This window comes from Astyanax mexicanus, chromosome 4 (assembly GCF_023375975.1).
Source record: "Astyanax mexicanus isolate ESR-SI-001 chromosome 4, AstMex3_surface, whole genome shotgun sequence".
NCBI classification, from domain to species: Eukaryota; Metazoa; Chordata; class Actinopteri; order Characiformes; family Acestrorhamphidae; genus Astyanax; species Astyanax mexicanus.
This window is the reverse complement of record NC_064411.1, coordinates 502,542-528,023: the sequence shown is the minus strand read 5'-3', so window position 1 is coordinate 528,023 and position 25,482 is coordinate 502,542. Positions and strand designations below refer to the sequence as shown.

General features: G+C 38.6%; 1 protein-coding gene across 3 annotated transcripts; it reads left to right on the top strand.

The window, feature by feature from the left end:
* Positions 1-1,398: 1,398 nt before the first annotated feature.
* Positions 1,399-17,109, top strand: mpz (myelin protein zero). 3 transcript variants are annotated; one of them, XM_007236631.4, is made up of 6 exons: positions 1,399-1,666; positions 5,373-5,536; positions 7,719-7,932; positions 8,734-8,863; positions 9,192-9,240; positions 16,307-17,109. In XM_007236631.4, the coding sequence occupies exons 1-6, from the start codon at positions 1,414-1,416 to the stop codon at positions 16,322-16,324; spliced, it is 828 nt and encodes a 275-aa protein (XP_007236693.3). In that variant the 5' UTR covers positions 1,399-1,413; the 3' UTR covers positions 16,325-17,109. The 3 variants fall into 3 exon arrangements, with proteins under 3 accessions (XP_007236693.3, XP_007236691.3, XP_007236692.3); XM_007236629.4 differs by having other exon boundaries at positions 14,438-17,109; XM_007236630.4 differs by lacking the exon at positions 16,307-17,109 and adding an exon at positions 14,075-14,400.
* Positions 17,110-25,482: the final 8,373 nt, after the last annotated feature.

Below are 25,482 nucleotides of genomic sequence, written 5' to 3'. Positions count from 1 at the left end.
CTCAGTCACTGTGAGATGATAACTGTGAATAATAGCTCTCACTGGGGTTCGCTGGATCTTTTATCTGCTTCATGTTGTCAGAGACGGATTTTATTTAAATGATCTCCACTGTGTTTCACAGGGATGAGCTCATGTGTGGGTTTGGTATCATTAGCTTTTCCATCCCATTGGTAAAGATTTTTTCACCATCTTTTTTTTCCTGACATATTTGATTTCTTTGGGTCATTGTCTTGTTGCATTACCTTCAGCTTAAGGTCATGGACTGCTGCCATAACATTCTCCTGCAAAATGTTTAAGTTTTTTGTTCCATTCAGGCCTTGAGGCAGCTCAAAGTAGCTCCAAACTGCTAGGTGTGTAGGTGTAGGTTTTTTTTTTTTAACACAGCTTATCCATGGTGAACAATTTCATATGAAAATGAAAAATGCAATAGTTATGTAGTCATTATATATAAAAAAATTCACACATTTTCAAACAGGCAAGCTCTTGAGTGTGCGTTCAGGAAAGGGAGGACTATTGGTTGCTGGACTTTATATTTTTTAATTAAAAAAAATAAAAAATGAAGGCATTATTTTGCTTTGTGCACTAGGGCCCATAAGATCCTAGTTACTCCACTGCTAAAAACAATGATGCTCCCACCACCATGCTTCACAGTTTTTGGTTTTGATGTGCAGTGTGCTCTGCAGTGTGAATCCTACCTCGGTGCTACTATATAAACTCACATTTCCAGTAAATACTTAATATTTGAATGGGTGTATGGAATGTGCCTTTTTTTAGTCCGAGGCGTTTGGGCTGGGATTGTATTATTTGAAAGGCTCGGCTCTATAATGGCTTTTGTGACATGAAACGCCATGGATTAAAGACGAGTCCCGCTCCGCTGGCGCTGACATCAAGAGAAGAGATATAATGATGTGTCAATTAAAAACCGAGCCATACATATCCTCTCCCACTCTCTCTCTCTCTCTCTCTCTTTCTCTTTCTGACACACACACATTCATATATATAAATATATATATATATATATATATATATAACTGGCCCACACTCATTAAACTAAGCCTTTTTATCTGTCTCACTTTAGCCTTTTTAAATTACGGTCTTGTCTTGTCAAAAGGACATAATTCTTTTATTAAAAAGGGAAGAGAAGCCAGACTGAGAGAGAGAGAGAGTGAGTGAGTGGGCGAGCGAGAGTAAAGAGCCTTCAGAAGGTTGATCTCTTTAATTTCTGGTGGTTGCTGTGTTATTGGATGGGTTTATTTCTTGTAAAGGAGAAGATGGAACGAGGGAAAGAGAGAGAATCAACTGTCCTAGGGATGAGAGAGGGGTGTGCAAACAAAGAGAGAGAGAGAGAGAGTGGTACTGGATCAGGGAGTGGCCTATAGAGATGAAGAGAGAGAGAGAGAGACTGAGTGATGGATGGAGGAGGAAGAATGGAACAATAAGGGTGGTCCCGGGGCAGGGCCTGGTTCAGGGGTGTGGTTGGGTATAAACGGGTACCCTGCTCCTCGTGCCCCTCGACCTCTCTCCCTCCATTCCTCCGTTTCTCCTGCTCTCCTCTCCTCCCTCATCCTCCTGGTCTCAGCTCCTGCACTAGCCGCCCGGCGGGGACGTCAGACGGAAGCCATGCTGACTCTACTGGTGCTCACGGCCGCAGTGCTGCTCGGCGCAGGTAAAATACAAATAAATAAGTAATAATGAAAAAAGAACTTTTATTTTGTACTTTACAAATGAAAAGTCCCGCTCCTAGTTTAGCATTAGCATTTAGAAACCTGTTGCTGTGCTACGTTTTTGTCTGAAATTATGCACAAAAAAAGTTAGTAAAGAGACTCTGGGTAAAACTTTATCACTAATTTACAAATTAAAAGTCCTGCTCCAAAATGCTATAATCTGCATTTAAAAAGGAAACAGCTGATATACAATGTATGTTCATTTCTAATATTTTTTATTTGTAAGTAAAATTCACAACAGCCTATTATCTGTATAATATACGTATCATAAAAGTTTTAAGGCTTTAACAAAACACGTGAATATTTATTTGTTTGTTTTTTATTTATACTTATTATATTTATACTAAATCATATTAAACCTGGTATTGATCCACACTTCAGTTTCTAACATAATTTACTATTTTATTTCCATAATATACATATAGTTTATGACTTATTACAAAACTCCTGTAAAAGTAAAAGTTAATGTTTGATTATTTAAGTTTTATTATGTAATTAATTCATTTTTTAAACCTAAAACTTTTACCCATTAGATTTCACCTGTAAAACACTTACAGTGTCACTCCTAAATATCTTATGACTGTATATTTGTATTGAAAATTATTTTAAAAATTATTGTTCAGTAAGAATTGGGTCAGGACATTTCTATAATTTTTTTTTTTTTTTTTTTTTTTTAATTATCTTGTCTTATTGGAGTCCAGTTTTCTGAAAGTATACTGGAGTAAAGAGCTGGTAGAGTATATAATGCTCCAGGATTGTGAGCAACAGGCCTCCATTATCTTTAATAATCCATCATCAAATAACAGTAATTATAAAACAGTAATAAACATTATTAAATGGTTAAATAATATCTCTTGTCATAATAACGTATTATTATACATTAATTTATTTTAATGCTTCAGTGTTGTAAATAATACTGAATATAATGATGCCTAATAATGTCTTAAACTATTACATTTAATAATTTAATAATTAGTTGAGACACTGTGTTCTCTTATTGTTAGGTGTTACCACTGTGTGAATTTGCAAGAAATAATTAAATTATACTGTGTTTTATAAAGAGACAAATTCAGCTTAATATTTTAATGTGTTATGCCTTTTATTATTTTTATAAGGACAGTCGTCTTGCGAATGAAATGTGTGCAGTTAAATAGTTAATTAGTAAATAATATAATAAATAATGCAGATATAGCGTCACAATATTCTAAAAAAAACTGAACATAAAATATAACATACAAGATATAACGACACAAAAAATACACCAAACTGTATTAAATTAGAATGTAATTTTGTGTATATAAGCTCTGTAAAATAAATAAACATATTTCATAAAACATGATTGCAGAAAATGATTATATAAGCTTTTTTCTAATGTTTCGTACGTGCAATATTACATAGACGATAAATATATAAAAATAAAAAAAAAAATCATAATTATAACGAAAGGTAACTGAATATCTGAATTTGTGTTAGTTATGTTTTAATGTCTTTAAAAGCATCAAAAGTTACTTTTATTTTGCAATTAATCTGATCAATCTAATCATTTATATCTGATCCTCTGAATTACAGGACCAAAATAATGAGATAATTCATAATCTGATTACTGTACTATAATAATCTGATCATCCTATTTACATGAGTTTATTAAACATGAATCAGGCGATAATCAGATCTTAAATAAACCTTAAATAAACTTTTTTTTTCTCTCTCTCCTGTCAAGTTTTTATTTTGGAGATACTTGTTTTTCATTGGACACCGACGATATACACTGTAAAAAGTACACTGTAAAATTACAGTAATTAACAGTGATGCCCCAACAACATGATACACGTGAAGTCAGACACAGCCTCTTTTCAATCTTAGGCGTAATGAGGGGAAAGAGCGCCATCTACCCACCAAAAGAGGGCAAGGCCAACTGTGCTCTCTCAGGGCTCCAGTAGCTGATGGCAAGCTGCATGACCGGGATTCAAACCAGCGATCTCCCAATCATTAGTCTGCTGGACCAAATTTGGAGCCCTACTGTAATACATTTTTAACAGTATTTTACTGAATTCCAGCAGGCTGCTATTATTATTGGCTCCTGACATTATTTATTTTAGTGATGGGCGTGTCCCTCCACCCCATAACCCCATATCTCACCATTAGTGTGTAGCCCTGTGGACCAGGGTTGTTGTTTCTTTGATGTTCAGCTAATTATTAGGAAAATTCAGGAAATTCAGTAGGAAATTATTCTTTTACATCATATTTATTAACCCTTTAATAGAACTAAAAAATTTATTTTTCCTTTTCTTTTTTGCCAACCTATTTTTCCATGAAATTAATATTTTTCATGGAAATATTAACAGTTTAAATTACTGCAGTACAGATTTTAGCCAACATTTGACGATTTACGATTTGTTGTAAAGAAAAGGGGTAACTTGCTCTCATGACCTACAACACTACAAGCATGCTGTCAATCATTATATCAATTATAAGTAAATATGCAAGGCAAGGTATCACTGGTGGGCAAGACTACATACTGATGGTGAGTAAGAGGTTGGGATGGACACGCCCATAATGCAAATAAATGATGCCAGGAAAAAAATCCATCAGTAGACATTTAAAATTAAAATTAAAACTACTATTCCCAGTAAAATTACACCAATTTGTTAGAGTGTATGTACTAACTAGTGCATTTAAAAAAAATAATAATATAATTGAAAAATTACTTTAGTTCAGGAATTCAGTTTAGAATGTGAAACTCTATATATAATATATTATATAGATGTATTAAACACAGAGTGATCTATTTTAAGCGTTTATTTCTTTTATCGTTGATGATGATTATGGTTTACAGCCAATCAAAACCCAAACATCAGTGTCTTAAAATATTTTAAAATGAAAATGAAAATGAAATCCGCATCTCTATAAAAGAGCAGAGGGAAGAAGCATGAAGTGCTGTAAAACTTTGACTTTGGACTTGATAATAAAACACAGTGGATCAACACCAGCAGATGACAGACATGACTCTCCAAACCATCACTGATTGGTGGAAACTTCACACTAGACCTCGAGCAGTTTGGACTGTGTGTCTCTCCACTCTTCCTCCAGACTCTGATCCCTTCATTTACTTTAAATGAAATAAAGTAAAATGTACTGATGATCAGTGATGGTTTGGAGAGTCATGTCTGTCATCTGCTGGTGTTGATCCACTGTGTTTTATTATCAAGTCTAAAGTCAGTGCAGTTTTGTTTTCCCACAAAATCTTACAGCACTTCATATCTTACAGCTTCCCTCTGCTGAAAACAACTTTTATGGAGATGAGGATTTCATTTTCCAGCAGGACTTGGCACACTGCCCACACTACAGCCTAAAGTAATAAGACCAATTGGTCTTATTATATAATATTCTAATTTTCTGAGACACTGATTTTTGGGTTTTCATTGGCTGTAAGCTTCATAATCATGAACAATAAAAGAAATAAACGCTTAAAATAGATCACTCTGTGTTTAATACATCTATATAATATATATGATTGTCACATTTTGAACTGAATTACTAAAATAAAGTAACTTTTCAATGATATTCTATTTTTTTGAGATATGTAAAATTTTAATGTGTAAACAAACATTGACATCATATATGTGTGTGTGTGTGTGTGTGTTTCAGCACCCCGGTCCGATGCTATAGTGATCTATACAGGCTGGGAGAGGCATGCCCTCGTAGGCTCAGATGTCCGGCTGTCCTGCTCTTTCTTCTCCTGGCGATGGACTTCTGAAGATGTCACCTTCTCCTGGAGCTACAGACCAGATGGGGCCAGAGACAGCATCTCAGTATGTAACACACACACACACACACACACACGTACAGTAAAACGCACTCTCTCGCTCACTCTCATCACCAATTCTCCTAGAGCTGTAGATCAGACCGACCGAGACCGAGATCTTCTTACTTCTTATTCCAGCAGCAGTTTTTCATATTGAGCAGAATTTCAGCACAGGCTTTACTTCAACCCTCCAACCATATGCACCATAAAAACCGGCAGCTTAGTACCTTACCCCCTGTTCACCTGCACCAACACAATCACACACACACACACACACACACACACACACACACACAATTGGTGGAAATTCGTTTAATTCGTACACTACATAATACAGCCCAACGCTCCCTGTTGTTTCTGAGTATTTACTGAGTATGTACTGAGTACTTATAGAGTAAAAACAGTAAAAATCAGGTGTGGCTATGGGTTTATTAACCATTAATATAAAACCTTGTAGTTTTTGTGTATTAATTAATACATTTTCTTTAAAATCTCATAATTCCTGATTGTGTTATTGAGAATATATATATATATATATATATATATATTCAAACTATACGTTTTCCTCCTGCTCCACTCTTGACAGTTTTAAAAGCATGAATCAAAATTCTTTTTCAAACTTATAAAATTATTAGAATAAGAATTCCCTGATTCCATGATTTCTTTATTTGTACTTATATTTAAGATTTAAGTACGAGTAGGACCCAATAAGTATTTTGTATTTACTGATTTATAGTGAACAATTACACCATACCTGTTGGGAAAGTAGAAGGTCAGTTTCAGAGAAGTTACACCGTAAGTAAAGGAAACTTGCCCTCTAAAACACGGGCTGTATTATAAAGTGTTACCAAAAAAACATATTATACCCAACACATCCAAACATGTGGATTTTACATAACTTTATTAGCTTGATGCTCTAAAAATACATATTCTGTTGTGTTCTAACCCTGGCAAACCAGGATGTGGAAATGGGACTGGGGGAATGGCGGCAGGCAAGTTTGGAGGCTAAAACCCACAAAGATTTTCCTGACGTACAACAGTCCTTCCAGAGTTCCAGTGAGAAAATACTGGCTAAAGCTCTGCTCTATCTGATTCAATTACTAAAGAAAGTATAACAAGGTTACCCATGTTTCTTGGCTTCATGTTTTTGGACTGTGGGAGGAAACCAGAGTCCCCGGAGGAAAGTTACAGCGACTCGAGGAGAACACAGAAACTCCACCCAGATAGGGACTTGAACCCAGGACCCCAGCAATGGGAGGCGACCGCTAAGCCACCATGTCACCTTGAGAACTCCCATTCATGTTTTAGAGTCTATCTATAACAACAATTGTCACTATTAATGGTTGGTTAGTTAGCTTTGATAGCTAAAGATCATATTCTAACAGCACCAAAACCAAAGAGAACTTTTCAGTGACCAGGCTTTTACAGTATGACTGCAGCTTAAAATCATTTTACAAATGATTTTATAAATGTATAATAAGTCTGAAACATCTGAATATGTCAAAGTCAAGTCAAAGTCAAAGTGGTTTTTATTGTCATTTCAGCTATATACAGAGTACACAGTGAAACGAAACAACGTTCCTCCAGGGACCATGGTGCACATAAACACAGTGTAGACAGAACAATAGTGCAACAGTACAAAAGTGCAGACAGACAATACAACACAATACAGACAAAGAATAATAAATAACAAGACAGTGTGCAAATTTTGCAGTGTGCAAAAAGGACCAGGTGAGGTAGTAATTACTCTATTACACAGTGTGCAATAGAGTCCAGTGAGGTAGTAGGGTTTTTAGTGCTTTCCATTTTCTGGGGTAAGTGGGGTAAGAGTGTGTGTGCATGTACAGAAAAACCATCAGTTCAGTCTCTGCAGTTGAGGAGTCTGATGGCTTGGGGGTAGAAGCTGTTGCAGAATCTGGTCGTGCTGGACCGGATGCTGCGGTACCTTCTTCCCGAAGGCAGGAGGGAGAACAGTTCGTGTGAGGGATGAGTGGGGTCATTCATGTTTGGAATTATTCTATTTCTGATGATTCCATGATTTAAACAGTTATTTTTGAAGAATATACCAGCAAGCTTTTTCACAAAATCTGATGATTTTATATGGTACAGTTGAGTTGTTTTCTTATTTTAATGTTGGTAAAATGTGGATTTTGTCTGTATTGTCTACTGACGTCTTTGTGATTGGTCAGATTTTCCATTACACTGGCGGAGCTCCCTACGTGGACAATAAGGGGCCGTTCCGGGAGCGCCTGGAGTTTGTCGGGAATCCTGCTCGCCGCGACGGATCAATTCTAATCCGAAACCTGGACTTCAACGACAACGGGACTTTCACCTGTGACGCCAAGAACCCTCCCGACATAGTGGGCCGTCCTTCCAGTGTACGACTCCTGGTGGTTGAGAAAAGTACGAAGTTTGATTTAGCTAAAAAATAATAGGCTATTTAGTAGAGATGCATTAAAAAAAAAATGTAATCTGTGGGACGAAAACGACAATTAAGTCTACATATTAACTAATAATACCATTAATAAATGCTAAATATTTACATTAACTGTTATATAATGATAACATCAATTAAAGACTGTTATTCTAGTTACTCTAAAGGTTTAGCTTAATGTAAAATCTGTCTCATTATGTAGTGTAATAATTTAATACTAATAATACAGTGTGTAATGCAACTCTATTGCCTGAACATTAAAGTTGTCAAATAATCCCATAATCTCCTTCCAATCCACTTACAAGAAACAGACTTCCACTTTGCCCAAGAATTCTCATTGGTTTTGTTGAACTGACAATAATTGAAGCTGGTGTCTCCAGTGTGCGTAACAGGGGTGTTATCCACTATAATATCCATTTTATTAGCTGTTATTATTGTTCCTGACTAAAGGGGGATTAAAACTGGGCTCTATTGCTCTATTCCCGCTCTGCCTCTAAACCCATACATCACACAATGCCCCTCCCACACTCCTCATCCAATTTTTCATCCTTTTTATATTTTGAGCTGAGGGTGGATTAGTAACACTTTAATCAAATACTAGATTATAAACTTTATCGAAGTTTTTTTCTTTTTTTTGTCTTCATAACAATTCCAATAGAACATGTTTAAAATATAATCTGATATATTGCATGGTCAAGGTAATGTGAATGTAATTATCACTATATAACTAAAATATTGGACTAATATAAATTTTCTCTCCATTTCCACAGTCCCGATCCAGGCCGGAGTGATAACGGGAGCCATCATCGGGGTGGTTTTGGGCTTGCTGATTCTGGTGGTGGCTATTTACTATCTGATGCGTTTCCTGGTGGCCAGACGCGTCTTCAACCTGAGCGTGAGGTCAGTCTGGGAGCGTCTGCTGCCTCAGGCACGTCCAGAACCTCTGCCTGGCGTAGACGCCCACACACACGTACACACACACACCCTCGCCAAGATCTTACCCAGCTCCCCTCAGCCTTCAGATAAACCTAAACACGTTCACATACCCACCTTCAGCAAGGCCAGGGCCCACCCTGTCCCGGGACACCGGTCACCCACACACACCCAGGCCAAGGGGAAGGCTGGGCCTCGGCTCCAGCCTTAAACCCAAGAGTTAACTAGCAGTTCATCCAGCCCGCCACCAGAGGGCCACGGCACTCACGCCAACTTTATCTTTCTGTTCCCTCAGCAAACATGGCAAGAAAGGCAAAGGAAAAGAGGGATCACAGCAAAGACAGGCAAGTGCTCACACACACACCACACACACACACACACACACACACACACACACACACACACACACCTTCAAACAACCAGGTCTGCTTCAGCTCCTCCTATAGAGCCCTCCTCTCCTCCTCAGCGCACCCTCACTCACTCAAACAGCCAATTACAACATCATTTAATAATACAATTTAAATCCTAATTCTGTAATATATATATATATATTTATATTTTTAAGTCTATCAAAATGTGCGGAACGAGCCACTAAACCCTAAACAATATTTTTTTCATTAATAGCTGAAATGTGTTTCTTTAAAATAATGAAATAAAACAGTCATTTTTAAAATTATTATAAACATTTTCTAACCGTAAAAAAAAAGCGTTTTTATTGTGGTGATTTCTGCCTCTGCAGCGCCCTCTCAGGTTCAACTGTGCCATAGGCGAGGAGGATGGTGTTTTTGTGTACTTTGGTACACAGACAATATCATCACAATATGTAGATCAGCCAGTCAATAATACCACCTCCTGCAGCTGCAGCTCAGCCAATCAGCTCTCCCCCTCCTGCCCCGCCCCTAAACCCATACATCATCCAGTACCCCTCCCAAACTACCCCTCCTAATTTTTTTAGCCTTTTTTAAATTTGAGCTGAGGGTGGAGTCAGCAAAAATCAGGGGTTTAGTTTTTAATTTTAATACAATTTTTTGTATTCGCCATTTTTAGATAAAAAAAGACATTGCCTTAAAAGATTAACAGGGTTGAATGTAGTTTTAGCAAACTTACATTTGTAAGTATGGTTAAAAGTTTTTAGAACACCCCCATTTTTTTCTTGTTAACTTTTCCAATTTAAGCTTTTAAATTTTAATAGTATGAAATTTAGCAGTAAACTGCCAGGGCAGTTTTTTTTTTTTAAATAAAAAAATTAAACTAGTGGTGTCAATTGATAAAAGAATTCAATCGGATTAATCACAACACTATTCTGTGATTAACTATTAACCACGATTAATGGCATTTGTTCTTCTTAAGATTTTATATAATGGATATTTAAATGTAAATAAAATAATAAATGTAAGAAATGTAAAATACAATTGTATTTATAGTATTATTGTTATTTAAAATACTATTATATACTTGTATGTATAAAGGGTAATTTGGAGTCAAATTTGGTGGCGTAATTAATTTGCGTTAAAGAAATGAAAACGAGTTACTGATTCCAATTGAAGTGCTTTATAGCTTTTCAGAAAGCTTTAAGTTAAAAGTCTTTTCTTTAGAGAAATTACAAATAAAGTCAGAGAGCAGTGAGTACTGTTTCCTACACCTTCAAAATAAAGACTCTTAAGAACTGGAGAAAAAAAAAACTGCTACAGCAAGACGTCACGTCTGGCTGACCCATGTGGCAACAGCTTTAGCCTTTAGCTCAGATTAATATTGTACTAAGTCAGGGGTTAGCAATAGGTGGGCCCTATTTAGATTTGAAAAGCTTGTCTACCATACCATAAAAAAAAAAATAAAAAAAATAATGACAGGGGAAATAATCAACGATGGGTTCATTTGTACAAGACATGCAAAACTAAAAGCGGAGAGGGTGCGCATTTCACGCGCAGAAAAACGGGCCAAAGAGTCTAAAAGCGGAGAGGGTGCGCATTTCACGCGCAGAAAAACGGGCCAAAGAATCTAAAAGCGGAGAGGGTGCGCATTTCTAGCGCAGAAAAACGGGCCAAAGAGTCTAAAAGCGTAGAGAGTGCGCATTTCTAGCACTGAAAAACGGGCCAAAGAGTCTAAAAGCGGAGAGAGTGCACATTTCTAGCACAGAAAAACAGGCCAAAGAGTCTAAAAGCGGAGAGAGTGCGCATTTCTAGCACTGAAAAACGGGCCAAAGAGTCTAAAAGCGGAGAGAGTGCGCATTTCTAGCACAGAAAAACGGGCCAAAGAGTCTAAAAGCGGAGAGAGTGCGCATTTCTAGCACTGAAAAACGGGCCAAAGAGTCTAAAAGCGGAGAGAGTGCACATTTCTAGCACAGAAAAACAGGCCAAAGAGTCTAAAAGCGGAGAGAGTGCGCATTTCTAGCACTGAAAAACGGGCCAAAGAGTCTAAAAGCGGAGAGAGTGCGCATTTCTAGCACAGAAAAACGGGCCAAAGAGTCTAAAAGCGGAGAGAGTGCGCATTTCTAGCACTGAAAAACGGGCCAAAGAGTCTAAAAGCGGAGAGAGTGCACATTTCTAGCACAGAAAAACAGGCCAAAGAGTCTAAAAGCGGAGAGAGTGCGCATTTCTAGCACTGAAAAACGGGCCAAAGAGTCTAAAAGCGGAGAGAGTGCGCATTTCTAGCACAGAAAAACGGGCCAAAGAGTCTAAAAGCGGAGAGAGTGCGCATTTCTAGCACTGAAAAACGGGCCAAAGAGTCTAAAAGCGGAGAGGGTGCGCATTTCTAGCGCAGAAAAACGGGCCAAAGAGTCTAAAGGCGGAGAGGGTGCGCAATTCTAGCGCAGAAAAACGGGCCAAAAAGTCTAAAAGTGGAGAGAGTGTGCATTTCTAGCGCAGAAAAACGGGCCAAAGAGTCTAAAAGCGGAGAGAGTGCGCATTTCTAGCACAGAAAAACGGGCCAAAGAGTCTAAAAGCGGAGAGAGTGCGCACTTCTAGCGCAGAAAAACGGGCCAAAGAGTCTAAAAGTTGCCGTAATTAAGGAGTTTAATATTAAGAGACATCATGAAATGAAACATCAATTTGAAAAATCTTAGTTTACACAACACTGTCAAAGATAAAGATAGTAAATCAAGTAAAATGGTGTGTAAATGAAATAATCAGGAAAAATGTATTATTTAAAGTGGTATATTTCATTATTTTTTTTATTACATAGTCTGTGGCCGTGACTTCAAATATATTTCTCCAGTTCAAAACATCCAGCTGCAGTCTAGAATTAACATAATACTAGAATTCCACAGTGGTTCTAGCAGCAGTTAGTAGTTTTATTTTATGCCGTTGTTCCTGAGTTAAGTCTGTTATGGGCAGTAATGATGGTCTGACTGACTGGTTCAGCCCTAGATACTGTAGATACTGTAGATAGCCCACCGCAGCTCCTGGACGTTGAGTTCTGGTGGAGAAAACAGGCTGAGATTTGTGGTGTAAATATCCAATTATACTGTAGTGTCATGTGCTGGCATTCAAATGAGAGAGAGAGTTCAACATGCATCTCACTCGTTCACTTTCTCTCTCTCTCTCTGTGTCTCTCTCTGTCTTTCTGTCTATGTCTCTCACACACACACATAAACACATATACACACCCTCTCTGTCTGTCTGTGTTTCTCACTTGTGCTTCTCTCTCCTCGTTTCCTCATTATTTTGTCTCTTTTGGGTGTTTTTCATTTTTTCTTCATTTCTTCTCTCGCTCTCTCTCTCTCTCCTCTCTGTGCAGGTGCACATTATGATGCTGTTGGATTGTATGATTGACATTTATTACTGGATATAAATACTAACAGTGTAATCATCCACAGGCAACACACTACCTCTCTTATATTTACTGATATACTGTTCTTTAGGGGGAAACAATCTATCTATCTATCTATCTATCTATCTATCTATCTATCTATCTATCTATCTATCTATCTATCTATCTACTCTTCTCATTCACCCCATTTATTTATGTGTATATTGCCTCCTGTCAGCTTCGGTCTTCATTTCTTTCTTTTCCCCTTCTTTCTTTTCTTTCTTTTTCTCCCTCTCTCTCCGCCGAGTTCCGCTCTCTGTCCACTTTCCCAGTTTCCCAGTAAAAGGTTTATTTGCTGAGGTTTTAGGATCAGTTTTGAACTTAGGATCAGGCAGAGGTGGAGGCTTAGAGATTTAAAATAACAGATACAGTCCGTCTGACTGCATGGAAGTGGTCATAAATGGCGTATCCGTGCTCCGCTTATGAATGCGAGGACTAGACGAAATCCCATTTAGTCTGACTAACGATTAGCTTTAGCATATCAAAGGATTAGCCTCAGTTATTCCTTAGTTATTACTATTATTTTCCTTTTTAAATCATTGGTTGTTCAGATCAGCGATTTCAGTTAAATATATCATCTATCAGATGAACACGGTGATATTTGAGAAGTGAAATGAAGTTTATAGCATTTACAGAAAGTAATTGTCATTTTATTCATTTGAATACATTTACTAATTATGGGAACATGGTGAGGAAACGGAAGAACCACAGGCTCATTTCTAGTTAAGAGCTGAAGTGTCAGAACAAGATAAATCTCAGATAATCAGAGGAAAAGGATGGTGAGAACAGTGATAGTGAACCCACAGACCTCCATTGCCCATCCATCTGCACTCACTCAATCAGGCCTTGCCATGAGCACTCTGACAGCCTTACTTACAAGATAGCACCTCACAACTTACAAATACAAACTATTTGAAAAGATAGTCATGGACAGTTTAAAAACTGCTATTCCCTGACTTTTAGAAAGTACTTTTGGGAAATATTTGAGTATTTAGACTTGTTGGGTAAATGGGATTTTTTGAGAACATTTCTTAATCCTCTCTAAACTTACATCAGCTAAAAAAAAAAAAAGATGGAGCACGAATACGTCAGTTAGACCCACTCTTGTAGGATCTACTGCATTGTTAATAATTATTATGTAATATTATGTAATCCTTACAGACAAACACCCTTCGGTTTATATAAATATATGTATATATATATATATATATATATATAAATATATATAGAGAGAGTGTTAGGCTGTGGAGTCAGCAGGTGTGTGCGGAGGGTTCGTGTGTGTGTGTGTGTGTGTGTGTAGGTGCTGTGATTGTCATGCTGTCACTCTCGCTCTGACTGACTGACGGCTTCCTGTTTTGTCCTCCCCTCCAGAAACCGAAAGTTCCCCTCGTTTACCTCTCCTTCTAACAGCTCGTTCTGCTTTTTCCTCCCTCTTCTCCACCTCTCTCTCTTTCTTCTCCGGCTTCCGTAACGAAAAATACCTCGTTCTCCTTCTTCTCCATTTCTGTTAATCACTGCCTTAAGATGCTTAACCAGACACCTTCTCTTCTTTTCTCTATTCTCTCTCTCTCTCGCTCTCTATTTCTCTCTTTCTCTTGTACCTTCCCCTCTGACTCTCTATCTATCTTGTCCTATCTTATTCTCAGCTCTCTCTCTCTTGTCTCTCTCTCTCCCTCTCACTCCTGCCATAGTGACTCTATCCTCCCCTCCCCCTCGCTCCCTCTCTCTCCCCAGGCTTCTGTTCTGGTGGACCCGTCCAAGCAGAAGGCGGCTGCAGCGTCTGAGAAGAAGAAGCAGGAGTCTCGCAGGGAAAAGAAATAGGGGTCGGGGAGCAGAGAGCTAGAGCGGCAGGGCGAGCGGCAGGGCGAGCGGCAGGGCAGGGCGTCCAAGCTCCTGTCCCCGGCCCAGGGCAAGCAGGCCGGGGAGGACAGGGTCCTTATGACCATCGAGCTGGAGCTCCTAAAACAGGAGCAGGTCGGAGGAGGAGACGGAGGAGAGAAGGCCAGGGTCAGACCTGCAGCCCTTCTCCCCGCCCTCTCCACCCTCGGCCGTAAGATCACTCTCAGTGGAGGAGAAGAGGACGGAGGAGAGAAGACCAGAGTCAGCCCTCCGGCTCTTCTCTCCGCCCTCTCCACCCTCGGCCGTAAGATCACTCTCCGCTGAGCGGCCAGGGGACGGAAGGGGGGATAAGGAGGTGGAGGAGGTGGAGGAGGAGGATAGATATTAAAGGTGGAGGTGGAGGATGAGAGAAACCTTACTTCATATCTATGGTCAGAAACATACTACTACACACAGAAAGTACATAAGTAAAATAAATAAATGCAACTTTAAATTTCAAGTAGCACGAGTTCAAAAAGTAGTTAATTCTCTCGAAATGACTTTTATCTTATCGTAAGGTCATACGATCGACTCCCATCCAGAGTTACGAGCCCATGGCCTCGAAGGGTTAAAACTCAAAGCTAAAAAACCCAAAAGAAGAAAAGAAGTAGTTAGTACTTACAACCACAACCAGTTAAAATCATTAACATAAAGAACACACCTGAAATCCTAAAAATTCGTCGTACTAGAAAACGCTTCAAAAATATCTGTTAAATTAAACTGGAAAGAAAAAAAACTTGACCAATTTAAATGAGTTTCATGTTAGCATTAGCATTAGCATTAGCATTAGCGCACTGCTCATATAGCCCTATAGACAGACACACTCAACTGTATTACCACAAAGATGTTCGCAAAGTAGTGTTGTTTCACTATTTGGAATAATAGTAGCTATACCAATACCAACTTGCAGGGCTCCAAGTGGTCCATCAGCTGCTGGAGCCCTGAGAGAGCACAATTGGCCTTGCTCTCTCTGGGTGGGTACAGTAGATGGCGCTTTTTCCCTGCATCACTCCTAGGGGGTGATGTTGATCAGCACAAGGCTGCATCTGTGAGCTGATGTATCAGAACCGAGCTGCAAATTGGTATTGTTATAAATATATATATATATAAAACAATACCAATTTGCAGTATTTGTGATGATCTATGTGTTTAACTACTTGGTTGAGGTATGTTTCTGGCCAGATGTGTGGTAACATTTCTCAGATGTTAAAGAGATTGATGCTATAAACATGAAAAAGAGCACAAAAATTTACGCATTATTATTTTGCTATTTTTCTCTCTCTCTCTCTCTCTCTCTCTCTCTCTGCTTTCTTTCAACGACTCCCTCAATCATCCCTTTTTACTCTCTCTCTGTTTTCTTTCTCTGGATAATCAGTAGCGCACGGCCCATCATGCCCACAGATACATCTATAAACACTACACACACACACACACACACACATTCATTACACACACACTTCTCTTCCCACTTTCTTCTCAGTTTCTTCATATTTCTCTGCTGGTCTTTGAAGGGAAACTCTTCCCTCCATATTTATTCGGACAGCTCTGTGTCTATGAGTTCTATATTAACGGTCTCTTTCTTCTCTTTTTCTTTATCTCCTCCCCTCCCTCTCTTTCTCTTTCTCTTTCTGTCCTTCTCTTTATTCTTTGTCTCCATTTGCTCCTAATATTCTTTAAAACGTTCTCATTTCTCACGAATCATCTCTCATAATTGGTCCGCTGTAGGCCGGCCCTTCAAAGTAACCCCGCCCTTCATCATCCCATTCATTCATTAAGGGCAAAATAATACACAACCTGCATACACACACACACACACACACACACACACATACAATAACACATGCAAAGTGAGACACACTATTTGCAGTGAAAGCCACACCCACAACAAATATGAGAAAGTACCAACAACCTTTAAAAGCTCTTACACACACACACACACTCAAACACACACTCAAACACACACACACACCCCTCTAAACGCCATGTGACTGATTGATTGTTTTAGTTCACGCCCCAGTCTATAGCAGCCCCTCGATCCCATCTGCAGAACGAATTCTAAATCCATGTGCACCACTAAAAAAGACCATCTCTCTCTCTCTCTCTCTCTCTCTCTCTTTCGCATGCATGCTTTCACACACTCTCTCTCGCTCGCTCTCGCTCTCTCTCGCTCTCTCTAGCTGTGGGGATGAGTGTATTTTTGGTTTAGTCGGGGTGTAATGTGTAATGCGGCACTCACAGCTGCAGCCATTGCCAGGAAGGAGTGTGTGTCTGTGTGTGTGTGTGTGTGTGTGTGTGTGTGTGTGTGTTACCATGTGTGTGTGTGTCGCTCTGACTGCAGTGACTGACCCCAAATGAATGACGTTGATACTGCTGGCAGAGTGTGTGGGCATACAAATGTGTGTACACACACACACACACACACACACACACACACACACACACACACACACAAGCACACACACTCACAGAGATTCACACTGGCAGAGAGTGGGGACTGCTACAGTATTCAACTGTAGTCAATATTATATATATAATACACCAAAAAAAGGAGTTGCAGTCAGATTTATATGATATTTGGAAGGTTTCCAGGAATTAGGGTTTCCAGGAACAATAAATTATTTAAAACACATAAATACATGCATAAATACAGAGCACATACAGGAACTGTGTGCTATGCATGTGCAGATTTTGCAGAAGGGGTAGATAAAGCCCTAGCCCCACATTATCGCATGATAAGGTCAATAAATATTGGTTATATCAGGCTGAATATGAAATGTATTTATTTATTTATTTTTCCTGGTAATATTTCTTATTTATCTAATTTAATTTATTTCCAAAAAGCATTGCAACCCATTACTTTCTTCTTGTGACTTTTTAGTCCCTCCTCTCTCTCTAAATCCTTCACTTTCATTCGCTCTCCCAGCTCTCAGCTTTTTAATTTTTTTGTCCTAAGGTGAGTTTTTTTATTTTTTTAATCTCCACACATTTCTTAGTAACTCTGAGAAACTCATTCACTCCATCCACTCCACTCCAAACCATCGTGGTTCTCCATCTCTTCCTCCTCCCATAAATCCATAAAAAACCCAGTAAACCCCGCCTCCACTCTTCTCGTCCCCCTTTTTCATCCCTCCATCCTGCCGGTTTGAAAGAAGCACTGCTCATCCTGCCGCCGTCCGCCCTTCGACAGGGAACGACTCTCGTTCGGCCTCATCGTTCCGACGACGGCAAAGCCAAAGCGCTAATACATCGACATACATCTAGCTCTCTGCTGACCGTGAAAGATATTGTTTTGTTTTTTTTTTCCTCTCACGTGTTCGTGTACATACGTCCCTTGTCCGACAACACGTCTGTAACCCTACGAGATCGTCAAGACGACACAACAACAACACATAGAAACTACGGTGAAAAACAAAAAGTGACAAAAAGTGATAAACCTCATGGTATATATTTAGCTAATGCTAGTTAAGACAAGCCGTGCTGCAATAGCACACCGGACCTTGTGTGTGAAGCAGAAATGTATTTAATGATTTAAATGTATTTATATCTGCAATTTGATTTGACTGACATGGTTGGACTCATATGGCTGTTTTTCTACACGTCCCCTATTCGTCAGCTGGGTGTTAGCATGCTAGGCTACAGGAAGTCCTCCCACAGGGAGAGGAAGTAATGGCTAAAGTGGGGAATGCGTAGACTCGGAGTGAACTCATATCTGAGTGTATAGTCAAGCCAAAGTCCAAAGTCCATTAAACATCACTCAGCACTCGCTCTAGATATGATATGATTCCAGCGTCTCCAGAGTCTAGTCGTAGACGGGCTTCGTAAGGTTCTTCTGGGAGTTGTAGATGGTTTAGGAAGTTTAAAAAAGGTTCAGAAAGTTAGATGCTTTTTCTGCATCTCAGATTAGATAAAGAACAGCCACATGCTTCCATCCATTAAAATTGGGGACAGTTTCCATGTTGTATGTATCGTGTCCCTTTGTATGTATGGCTATGGATTTTCTGATAACACTCCTTTTCCCATATACGTCATTGACAGTTTCTAATGACCTTTTTTTTAAGGATTATTTTTGATGTTAACTGAACTAGGCTATTAAGGTTGTTTCCTGTTCTGTAAAATCTGTTGTAAAAAGTAAAATAAATCTCAAAGTTAAAAATTGTAGTCATTTAAGGAGAAACATCAATAAAATCAGAAGTGACCTGTCTCTCTTTCATTTCCTTTAGCCATTCCTTACTTCATATTTAAGTAAGCTGCTATAGAGTGGTGTGAAAAAGTTTGGGCACCCCTGATCATGTTTTATGATTTTCCTTTATAAATCATTGGTTGTTTGGATCAGCGATTTCAGTTAAACATATCATATAGCAGATGAACACAGTGATATTTGAGAAGTGAAAGGAAGTTTATAGGATTTACAGAAAGTGCGCAATCATTCTTTCAACTAAATTAGACAGGTGTATAAATTTGCGTACCCTTGTCGTTTTATTGATTTGAACACATTTAGCACTTCTTAAACGCTTAACACTTAAGACGATTGACCCTTGACCTACAAACACAGGTCACTCAAATTATGAGAAAGGGTTAATGAGCCAATTGCAAGACTGGGGTGTGAATTCCTCTTTGCATTTTATCTAAAGAGCGGCAACATGGGAGCCTCAAAACACTTAAACTCTCAAATAACCGTAAAACAAAGATTATTCAACATCATGGTTTAGAGGAAGGATATAAAAATCTCAATAATCTCAGAGATTTCAGCTGCAGTTTCCACTGTGAGGAACGGAGTGAGGTAACGAAAGACCACAGGAACAGTTCTAGTTAAGACCTGAAGCTGCAGAACAAGAAAAATCTCAGATAATCAGAGGAGAAGGATGGTGAGATCAGTCATAGTGAATCCACAGACCTCCAGAGCTCCAAAGACCTACATCATCATCTTACTGCTGCAGATGGAGTCACTGTGCATCGTTCACTATTCACTATTCAGCTTTATTTTAAAATAAGGTTCTGATTAAGGTGGACTGATGAAACTAAAACGTTTAAAAAGTTATTTGGAGGAGGGTTATTTATGCATAGTGAAAAAAGAACAAAAGAAATTCCAAGATAAACACTTTACTGCTCCCCACAGTAAAATTAGTGCCAGTTCCATCATGCTGGGGGGGTTTGGTGTGTTCAGTGCAGGTACTGGGAATCTTGTTAAGGTTGAGAATCTCATGGATTCCAGTCAAAATCAGCAGATTCTTGAGAACAATGTTGAAGAATCAGTGAGAAAGTTAAAGTTAAAGCACCGGGGCTGGATACTTCAACAAGACAACGACCCTAAACACTAAACCCTAAACTCTGCTCTAAATCTATTAAACCTGAGTGGTAAAGGTGTTTTCCTTATCAGGGTTCCAATGCTCAAAAATTAGCCACACCCTAATGTTGTGCATTAATTTAACAATCCTGCATCAACGGTGTTTAAGTCTGTACCGGGACTATGTTATAGAAGAGTAATTTTACCACCCACGTTGAGGACAGTGCAGTGGGTGGTAATGATGGTGACCGGTGGGATCTGGCTAGAATTGACAGTGTGAACAGACAAATTGATTCTGGCGGAAATCAATCAGATCCTACAGCCACAGCTCAGTGCAGTGTAGCTTTAGCCTCCATGGGATGTGGCAAAAGTCATGGGACACATAACTAGCTCCTGTCCCATGACATCTAATAGCGCCCCCTTGTGGAAGATCTGTGTGAGTGTTTTCCTTCAAAAATGTTTTTTCTCACAGTATAAGGTGCACTTAAAATCTTTTTATTTTCCCGCAAAATCATCAGTGTGCCTAATAATCTGGTGCTCATTATATATGAATTTCACCAGTCGAGTATTAAGGAGCGGTAAAGTCACTCCACTGAAGTACAGAGTTATACAGGAGCTTCAGTTTAGTTCTCCAGCAATTTTAGCATTAGCTGCTAACCGCGCTAAGCGCTAGCTCTTGCTGTACAGAGGTGAGTATTATCAGCTTTTAGCATGCTCTTAACCCCGGCTAGCACTGCTTGAGCAACATTAGCATTAGCTGCTAACAACAGCACTAGCTCTTTTGCTGTTCAAACTGCTATCTAATATCACCCTGGTTTAACAGAACACTCAGGGTAGTGTAGTGCTAACGCTAATGCTCAGGCTTTAGTGGAAATCTGGAAATCTGGAAATCTAGGGTTACTGTGAATAAATGGAAGGGATAAATGGAGAGAAATCTGTGTAGATTAACATCCAGCTCTCATTTGACTTGTCTGACTCTAAAATGTTTTTTTTTTTTAAGAATTACAATTTTGTTTACTTAACTTATCTTAGCTTTACAGGTCCAGTCGTGACTCCCCTGCTCCTACTACTAGTTACTTATGTCATATAAAATTATGTATGAAAATAGACCTGACTTCAAATAGATTTTATTGATAGTGCACCTCATAATCCAGTGCGAAAAATACGATATGTACACACAGTGTACGTGCCCAAAGAACATAAATATAAGGAAAAACGAGATGCAGGTTTATTGGTCATTTTTGGTAGAAAATTGCATCAGAGCTGTAAAGAAAACGGCTCTACAGATATAATATCTGTGAACGCTTCTGCCTTTAAAGGAAAAAAAACAGATCAATATTGGTTTTCCTCTCTTCCTTCTTCAGAACACCCTTCGTGTTTAGTACGGGATGTGTATGAGCTTCCGTTTCCCTGCGGTTTCTGGAGGGAAATCTTAACCTGTTTACGAGAGCTTGAGAAATGGCTGCAGTTGTTCAATAAGCTGTGTTTGAAGTAGCCTACACACACTCCGCCTGTGTGCTGATAAGCAGAACGCTGTACGCCACCAGCAGGAACTCCCAGCCCGGGATTATGCACTGCTACACTGAAATAATCCATATGCAGCTGGATGTGCTAATTCCTACCATAATACAACATGGAAAAGCAGCTAGCACTGGGGGCTCTGTTATAAAGAGATTTAAGGGGGAGGTTACAGAATTAGCACAGTTTGCTTGTTTGCTAACACATGCTAACACAGTTGCAAGAAACAGTATGTGAACACTTTGGGATTATACTTGTATTTCTGCATGAATAAATTGGTCATTAAATGTGTTCTGATCTGCATCTACGTCCCAACAATAGACAAACACAGTCTGCTTAAACTAAAACCACACAAACAAATATATGTTTGCAATTGGTTTTATTGAACACAACATGTTAATATTCACAGTAAGGGGTAGAAAAAGTATGGAATTCTTTGGATTTAATAACTGGTTGATCCTCCTTTGGCAGCAAAAAACCTCAAACTCGACCTGCACAACAGAATTTTTGGACCATTCCTCTCCACAAACGTGATCAGTTGGGTTGAGGTGTAGGGTCTAGACCACTCCAGAATGCCCAGTATTTTCTGTTGAAGCCATACGGTTGTCGATTTACTTCTATGTTTTGGGTTGTTGTCCTGTTGCCTCATCCATCCCATGTTGAGCTTCAGTTGGTAGACAGATGGTCCTAAGTTTTTCTGTAAAATATCTTGGTAACACGGGAATTCATTTTTCCGTTGATGATGGCAATCCTTCCAGGCTCTGAGGCAAGTGCATTAAATCAGGTTAAGATTCTTTCTTTTAGTACTCCTAAATCTCATCCCCTGGTTGATTGGATAAGGCCCATGGATAATCTTCGGGGTAGAGTATCGTTTATATGTAATGCTTTGGTAGAATATTGCAATAAACCATTGAGTGTGGAGCTACTTTGGGATCGAGAGATTTCCTCTACTGGCTCTTCTCTAGATTGGGATACGGTTGGGTTTAACTTAAACCAAACTTCTAAAAACTTGGCTCATCGGCTTATTCATTACAAAATTGTGCACAGAGCTCATGCAACACCATATTGGAGATACCATATAAACTTATTTCCAGCTATGCTTGTAACATTCATTCACATGTTTTGGGAATGTCCAAATGTAGCGAATGTATGGATTCTTACGGTAGGTGTACGATCTAAATTTAACGTGATTTAAGCATACCACTTACGCCACAGTTATGTCTCCTAAATGATGGTTCAGACCTTCAGCTATCTTAAATAAAAAGAAAAATGCTATTTGCAGGTTTTACAGCCACCAAAAAGAAAACGATCCTGCAACGTTGGATTTCTCCTCAGCTTTTAGTTATGAATTTCTGGATCTCTAGCTTACAAAATATAGTTAGAATGGAATATTTAACAGCTAAAATCAACAAAGCAAAGTTTTCTACAGTTAGTAACTGGGAGAATTTCTATGAGTCTATCCAGGACTGTGTAGCTCTTTGAGTTATTTGTTTCACAGTTTCTTATTTGATGGCTCTTTAGTAGTACTTTCATCTTGGATTTTTATAGTGTCTGTGTTGAATTTACTGTATGTGGTTGTCTGCCACCTTTTCCCCGCCCTTGTTATTGATAATGTTTGTATAACAAATAAAAAGTATAAAAAGTTGATCACAAAAAAAAAAGATTTTTCCTTTTAATACATTTCAGTTAAAACGAAAACCCACATTAAACCTTTTTTCGTTGAGTGATTTAGACTCTTATTGGTTCTTCAGTCAGCTGGGATTGCTCTGTGGTTCTGGAGTTAAAACTGCTTCCTGTTTTCCTGCTGTAACACACTCGGCTCGCCTCAGCGAGGGCAGGAAGTTAGATGATTAAAGAATCCAGTGATGTTTAGGAGTAAAATGTATTCAAAAATGAAATATATTGAGTTCTGAACATATTTATTTACCACAGAATGTGACAGAGGAAACTCCAAATATGGGTATAAACAACATGACACTGACTACAACAGGAGGACACGACTGCAGTGATCTAGTGCTGCGGGTCGTGGCTTTGTTGGAGCAGTTTAGCCGTGATGCTAACTCTCCTCTTTCTGTTTTAAGCTAATTCTGATGTCTTTTTGGCTCCGTTTTGTTTTTTCTTCAAATGTTACAGAAATGAATCATTATTCATTGTAAACTTTTAGGTCTTTTTTCTTGCTGTATTTTTCTTACGAATATTTTTGGTTGCCAAAAAATTGCATCATCCCTACTAAATAATCCAGCATACATTACAGTTTTTTTCACAATTACCTGTCATCTGCATCTTGCGCTTTTCCTCTGTATGTTATTATTAGGTTTTGTTTGCTGGGTTAAGTTGGAACTTTGCTCTCCAGGTCAGCTGAGGACTCAGCGTTGAGTGATCTGTGTTCTGTAATCTGTGGTGATTGGATTATCTGAGCTACAATGCCCTGCTTTCTTCATCAGCACTCTTTGATCAAACATGAGACTGACCTGATTCACGCTTCACGCCTTAGTTTAGGTTCAGTTTTAGATCATAAAAACCACTTTCAATCATCACTGAGGTACGGGACAGCACTCCATCACAGCAAAGAACACCGTTCCAAGTCTATATACTGTGTAAAATTGTATTACTTTATTTCACTCGTGTATTATATAGATACATGAGATATACAAACCATCACTGATTGGTGGAAACTTCACACTAGACCTCGAGCAGTTTGGACTGTGTGTCTCTCCACTCTTCCTCCAGACTCTGATCCCTTGATTTACTTTAAATGAAATAAAGTAAAATTTACTGATGATCAGTGATGGTTTAATGGAGAGTCATGTCTGTCATCTGCGGGTGTTGATCCACTGTGTTTTATTATCAAGTCCGGAAAATCTTACAGCACTTCATGCTTCCCTCTGCTGATAACAACGTTTATGAAGATGAGGATTTCATTTTCCAGCAGGATTTGGCACACTGCCCACACTGCCAAAAGTACCAACTGGTCTTATATAATATTTAAAGTTTCTCAGACACTGATTTTTGGGGTTTTCGTTGGTTGTAAACCTTAATCATCAATAAAATAAATAAAGGCTTAAAATAGATCACTCTGTGTGTTTAATACATCTATATAATATATGAGTTTCACATTTTCATCCGAATTACTGAAATAAAGTAACTTTTGAATGATATTTTAATTTTTGAGATGCACTAGTACATAGAGTTTTGGTGTTTTTGGCTTGTCGTGGGATGTAGTTGTAGTTTGAGTGATTTAAAGAGTTCCTAACTCTTAAACTCTACAGACTGTGTATTTGTGGTGTTTTATTTGAACTGGGATGTTGATTTATGATGTATAATTTATGTTTTGTCCAATACAACACTTCAATTTATAAAAAAAAACAAAAACATTTCAACGTTACATTTTCGTAGCAGCGACTCGGTTCTGATACATCAGCTCACAGACTCCTTGTGCTGATCCACATCACCCCTTAGAGTGATGAGGGGAAAGAGAGAGAGCGCCATCTACCCAACCAGAGAGAGCAAGACCAATCGTGCTCTCTCAGGACTCTGGCAGCTGATTGCAAGCTGCATAAGTGGGATTCGAACCAGCAATCTCCCGATCATAGTGGCAGCACTTAGCCCGCTGGACCACTCTGAGCTCACATTATCAATATTTAAGGTGGAATGGTAAATACAAACAGTCTAAAATCTTCATGTGGGAATGATATACTGAAGGCTACCTTAGGTGCTACCTTAATTATTATTTTTTATTATTTTTAACATAAATATATAAATATATAATAAATATTGAAGGATATAATACATATATAATTACATACATACTAAAAAGTGGGCCAATTTAGTTCAAATAAACTATATATATATACATATAAGTATACTACTAGTACAGTGATATTAGAGTATATACTACTATATAAAGTATACTTAAGAAATATACTTACTTCAACTTTACTTACATTTACTTCATCAAATAAACTTAAAATCAGCACACACTAAGAGAAGAAGTTGAGGACATGAGTGTATGTGAGTGTTGAACTGTAGGGTGGCTTCAGGTTACCCTCTGCTAGAAGAGGGGGGGTAGTGTGTGTGTGTGTGTGAAAAGGGGGTCAAA